We start from the raw sequence: 6314 nt of genomic DNA, 5'->3' as shown, positions 1-6314 counted from the left end.
GCGGCAGCGCAGCCCCTTGGCGCCCGGCGAGGGCGGCAGACCCATCGAGAGAGGGCGGGTCGGGGTCAGCTGCTGCAGGCGGGCGGGCGCGGGAGCTGTGGGCGGCCGCCGCCTCGTCTTTTGCTGCGGCCCTCCCTCCGCCACGATGCCGGGGATCGACAAGCTGCCCATCGAGGAGACGCTGGAGGACAGCCCGCAGGTAAGGTGCGGGCGGCGGCGGGCTGCGAGGGAAGGAGCGGGGCTGGCCGACCCCAGGCCTGGCGCCGCCGCGGCCGCAGGTGCCAGCCCTGGCCTAGGTGGGCGCCGCCCCCAAGTGCCCCCGCCGGTAGCGGGCGGCGCCCCGATCGCGGAGGCCGGGCCGCCCTACCGAGGCCCGCGTGGGCCTGCTCCGCTGGGCCGAGAGCCGCGCGCGGGGTCTGGGACGTCGGCAGGCTGCGGCAGAGCCGCGGCCGCCTTGGCTCGTGGGCCCGGCGGTCACATAGGCGCGCGGGGCTTCCTTGTATTTGACAAAAGATGCTTTATAATCGCCGTGATGTGAGGTGGTAAATCCCGAACCTGGAATTTTCTCTTCGAAAACCTCTTCGGAGAGAATGCAGAAGGAGAAAAGACCCCGTAGACTTAATGATTTCTGACCAAGCTAGGGAAGGAAATGGATAATTTTGGGGGGGGAGATGCTGAAAGGCTGTTGATATGCCCGTGCGTAGAGTCCTCGGCGAAGCCCGTCAAGGGTCCCGGAGCCTCTCGGCCGAGTGTCGTGGCCGTGAGTGTAGCCGCTGTCACTCGGACCATGCACGCCGAGTGGAGGACGGCGCCTTCGCGGCTCCACGACTGCTGCGCCCTCGTTGCAGACTTGGCTTTAGTGAACTCATCAAAATAAAAGCCCTGTGTTTTGTGCGTTGGGGATGATGCTAGTGTGGTTGCTCTAGCTTAAGATAGTCTAGGAACACGTAACCATTACTGATGTTTTCAGTACTGAAGAATGAAATCAGCGATGTTAAAAACCATGTTGGTAGGCGCTGTAACTTGCGTTGAGAAACTTCATCCCTAGGTCTGTCTCTTACACAATAAGGGATTTCAGACGGTGTTGCTGGTTGGCTACCACTTAGAATGAAGAAAATTTTCTGAAATGTTCATTTAGAACTACAACTGCACATATTTTATGTGTCTTGACGGTTTAATATGACTCCAAATGAACAGAAGGGAGGGGCTGGATCCCCCTTTACTGTATGATATGTCTGCCATGGATGTGGTGCCAATTTTGATTGCCAAGTTGAAGTTGGGCTCTGATTGTGGAATTGATTTGTTTTTTTTCACGCTGAAAGTTATCTTCACAGGCCAGTTCCTGCTGGTAATGTACTCTTATCAGCCTGTATTGACACAAAGAGAAACTGACTTCTTGGCTTATTTTGACTGCCAGAATAGCCAGTTCAAATGCTTAACGATTTCTGTAGTATAAAGTCATAAGCTACATTTGTTTCAGATGTTTAGCAAAAATTTTGTGGGATGTATTGCTCAGGTGTACTTTTGTCATTTTACTTTTTTATTTTATAAGACTCAGCAGGTGCCTTACCTTTCTTCTCATACCTGGGCTTGCTTTTATAGCTCATAAAGACTACACACTGCTCAGAATGGGTTACACAGTGCCCTAGCCATGACTTAGGAGGGTATAATCTCTTGACTCATCTAATTTCTTGGACTTTTCACACAATTAGTTTACAACTTAAGCTTCTTTTTTTACAAGAATGTGCTGTATTAGTATTAGTTTTATGGTAATTTTTAATGAAATAGCCACGTTGATAGTCTTTCAATTTCTAGAAGTAGTAAATTTGAACTAGTTAATGTTTACTTGGGAAGATTAATTGGGACAACTGGGATTTAGAAGGGTAAGACACTGAGAAGCAATTCTTGGGGAAAACCTGTGGCAAGATGGAAAGCCCTGGATTGGGGATTCAGGATATAAGGGTTTTAGTCATTACTGCCGCTTAGTACCTTCTACTTTAGGGCAAGTCACTTAACTTCTCTGAACTTCAGCTGTTATAGATAGTGAATGTTTTAATCTTTGTACTTGATTATAAAAGTAATAGTTGTTTGCTTCAGAAAAATTGGAAGATACAGAAAGCACACAGTTACCTGTCGTGCGCCCAGCAGCAAACTCTGTTAACAGTTTGCTTTCTTTTTTCTAGTTTTTTTCTCTTACACATTCTAATGTGATTGAGATTATATTGTGCATAATGATTTTTATTTGGCTTTAACTACACATTGTAGCTTAAGTACCTTCACACGTTATTACATACTGAATAAAAAATTCAAAGGTTGCACATTTCCTTGACTCACTTAATATAGTTGTCCTGTTGTTGGACTTTTAGAGTTTTTCCCAAGTTTTGCTGTTATATATAGTGCTAAGATTAATGCTTTTGGGCATCAATTTTTGTTCTCATCTGGACTATTTATCTAGGATAGAGTCCAAGAAGTTGAGTAACAAAGAGGAGGAAAACTTCTAAAGCTCCTGATAGAGATGTTTTTATTAGATTATTTGATCCTAGTCAAAAATGGCCTGCCAGTTGCTGTGTAAAAAAGTTAGAGCCTGGGAGTCTTGAAGGACTACGCTGAATTACAATTATCCTTTTTTAGTTTTAATTTAAAGTAGCGAAGTATTAAAATAGGAGTATATTTGCAAGTCCAAATCCAGCTGATTGCACATAAACATCTTTAGAATTATCTTGCACAAACCATACCATTCTGCAAAAGATACCATGTTGAAGTAGGAAATCTTAAGACTATACTAGATGCCTTATCAATGCTTATATATTGTTTTGAAAATCAGAAACAAAATTAAACTTTCTATTTAGTAAGAAAAGATATGATCTTTAAAAACATAACTGATTTTATATGTAGATAACAATCTTATCAATGATCCATCTAAGCTAGAACTGTGAAGGCAAACTCCAATCCCAAATGGAGGCTTTTCTCTTTGGCATAATATGAAATACTCAAAGATTATGAGATGTACTTTTTTTAAATTCACATTTTGACATCTCTTATATTGAGATGCCCCTTACAGTTGATGTTGTTTTACTTGTAATTGCCTGCAAATGTACACACTTGGTTATTTCTCCTAGTGACATGAGTGGCTAAGTGCAGCCTTTTAATGTTCAGCCAACAAATCAATTCACAGCCACTTGAAGGATTATCAGTCTTGTTTTTGTCTGAAAATATTTCTTTGACAGCTAGTAACATGAAGCAAGTGCTGCCATCAAAACTTGCTGACTGGGTATCAATAATTTGGAAGAAAATATTGGAGATAAAAGTGGAGCACTTCTGAGAAATATTTGTCACCTGCTCGTGGCACAGAATAATACTGGATGTGAAAACATGGCTAGCGGTGTCTCTTATGTCAAAAAATTACCCACAAGAGTTGAAATTTTAGGGTTATATTAAACTTGTGCAACTTGTGTTTTCTTTTTTGTGTTTATATGAGAGTTATATAAAAAATTCTGTCAAAGATCTGTTTCCATAAATATAAAGTAAAAACTTCAAGACATTAGAAAACCTGAATTCATAGCTTAATTGCCAGCATTGTTTTGTTTGTGACAGTAGTATATTAAACTGGCACAGCTCACAGTGGATGCCGTCATAGATTCAATGAAATGGTACCATATTGATTGCATTTTTGTAAGCTGCTAACTTTAAACAGTCATTATACAGTGTTGAACTCAATCTTATTAGCTTTACATAAGAAAGCTGTTTCAACCCTGTTTGAGGCTAAGAACATCTTTTTAATATAAGTCCACTACACATTTTTGCATAAATGTGTTATTCCTTGAATTAGAATGCTAATTTTTGAAGAAAAAAAATGTAAGTGGCACACTTTTCTTAAGAATGGCACTAGCGAAACAAGATTTCATGATGCTTTCTTTTTTACATCTTAAAATAGCACTTGGGGAATGGCAGTAGGGCACTAGAGCTAAAAAATAAAAAGATTCTGCCAGATCTAAATTTCTGGGGCATTGGGAAGTAGAGGATTGAGATAACTTGGACTTCATATACTGGCATAATGATTTTGCGCTGCTTTTTAAAACAACCATAGTGACTTAGCTTTCTCTTCTGAAAATAGGAAGCTAAGGAATAAGTTGATTTTTAGAAACCAGCTTCTAAGGCTGAGGTATAAATTAACTATTTGTAGAATAAAAGTACAAGGTCATCTTTTAGATTTTAAGCTGTAGTTATCTCAATAATTGTTGGAATTTAATTCTTATCCTGCCTTTGGGATATAAAAAGGTGAACATACTTTGCCTTTATGCTGAGTTTCCTTATCTCTGATCCTTTTTATTGACAGTCTTAACATTTACTGACTGACAAGTTTTTACTCTTAAAGTGAAGGTAATTTTTACATGCTTATGCTCATTGTGGGGGAAAAAAAAAAAGCCTAACAACATAGAAATGTATAAAGAAGAAGAAAAATGATTCCAAATTCTGCACTCAGAAAAAACCTAGTTAGCATTTTACAGGCCATGTTGGGGAGGGGAAGGGGTACTATGGTGTTATTTTGGATTATGATGGGGAGGGGGTTGGCACTACTAGAAGAGACTATGGAGAAAGAGAAATAACCAGGGACTTCCCTGGTGGCGCAGTGGTTAAGAATCCGCCTACCAATGCAGGGGACACAGGTTCAATCCCTGGTCCGGAAAGGTCCCACATGCTGCGGAGCAACTAAGCCCGTGCACCACAACTGCTGGGCCCACGTGCCGCAACTACTGAAGGCCGCGTGCCTAGAGCCTGTGCTTTGCAACAAGAGAAGCCACTGCAATGAGAAGCCCATGCACTGCAACGAAGAGTAGCCCCTGCTTGCTGCAACTAGAGAAAGCCGCTGGGCAGCAATGAAGACCCAACACAGCCAAAAAAAAAAAAAAGAGAGAGAGAGAGAGGGAAATAATCATACTAAGTTATCCTGAAAAAAGATATTTAAAATATTTATACATAGAATACTGTTAATATAGCCTTGACTGATTCTGTAGATTTGTTCTTAATTACAGACTTTTTAATTCATAAAAATATACCTTTGTTGTTCCTTCTAAGGTTTATATAACACAGTTGGAAAATCTATCTGTTTTAATGAAGTGAAATTGAGAATAAAGAACCCTAGCATCTTGGCATTACTATCAAGAGAGAGAAAATAGATCAAAACTCAGAATTGTTAGAGTTCTGATATCCTGTGATTTTTGCATCTTTTAGGAAAAAAAGATTTCCACTTGATTTATATAATCGTTAACATAAACTTACTGCTTTTATTTTATACAGACAAGGTCTTTACTGGGTGTATTTGAAGAAGATGCTACAGCTATTTCCAACTATATGAACCAGTTGTATCAAGCTATGCATCGGATTTATGATGCACAGGTAAAGAACTAAAGGCTGACTCAGTGCATTTGTAAAATAAATCTTTAAGCCCATGAGGACAGAGATAGTGTCTGTCTTATTTACTGGTGCCTAGCCCTGTCCAGGGTGCATAAGTAATAAACATTTGTTGAATGGATGAATGAACATTAAGTAGTTTGTATTACAGAGCTTACATTTCAATTACTAGTGTATAGTTTGTAGCACTACAAAAGTGATGAAGATTGAAGCATCTGCTCCTTTTCCCCAAACATAGTAAGGACTTTCTTAGTGAAACTCATTGATAGTGATCTTTGTGTAAGATTTGACTTAAAACCCTGTATTGTCACCAGTATTTTCCCTAATCATGCTTTTAATCTTATGGGATACTTCTCCTTTTTGAGCAGAGGATTTGTAAGTAGCTAGCCTCTATCTAGTTAGAAGGTAATAGATATAGCTCTAGTAGATATAGCTATATCTATAGAGTAGATATAGCTCTGGGGTACTAGGAGATGAATTTTAAAAGGATATGACTAGATTATTTTGGTTGAACAGGCATAAGATTTGAGGCTCTGTTTATGTAACTTAATTATAAGCCTTAACAGCAACCTGGGTTCTATGATAAACTCTCTTTGGGATTAATTAAGTGTACAAGTTTCTTTTTTGCCCCTTCTCAACTTCTCTTCTTTCTGGACTCAAATTTTCATTATGTACTTTACAGTTACTGTAATAGTTACTTATTTATTTTTCTTAGTGATAGGTTGCTCAAGAATTTGATTTCTGACCACACAGATTAATATGTAAAAGAAACATTACACGTGTCATTATATTCATCACTGAAAAAAAACCTTTAAATTAAAAAAAGTATTTCCTTCATATGGCTACATTGCTATATGGTATGACTAGGTCATATGGTTGTATGTTATTAAATGCTTCTCATG

General features: G+C 39.6%; 1 protein-coding gene across 4 annotated transcripts in view; it reads left to right on the top strand.

Moving 5' to 3' along the window:
• The first annotated feature begins 7 nt into the window (after positions 1–7).
• Positions 8–6314, top strand: part of APPL1 (adaptor protein, phosphotyrosine interacting with PH domain and leucine zipper 1) — a 31775-nt gene continuing 25468 nt past the window's right edge. For 2 of the 4 annotated variants that reach the window (XM_049715344.1, XM_033424639.2), the window contains exons 1-2: positions 8–199; positions 5299–5397. In XM_049715344.1, the coding sequence (XP_049571301.1) occupies positions 146–199; positions 5299–5397 (153 nt within the window). In that variant the 5' untranslated portion in view covers positions 8–145. The remainder of the gene's footprint in view (positions 200–5298; positions 5398–6314) is intronic. The other 2 variants (XM_033424641.2, XM_004267942.3) reach the window with 1 other exon arrangement.

The sequence above is a fragment of the Orcinus orca genome, chromosome 10 (genome assembly GCF_937001465.1).
Source record: "Orcinus orca chromosome 10, mOrcOrc1.1, whole genome shotgun sequence".
Lineage (NCBI taxonomy): Eukaryota > Metazoa > Chordata > Mammalia > Artiodactyla > Delphinidae > Orcinus > Orcinus orca.
This window is presented reverse-complemented; position numbering and strand designations above follow the sequence as displayed.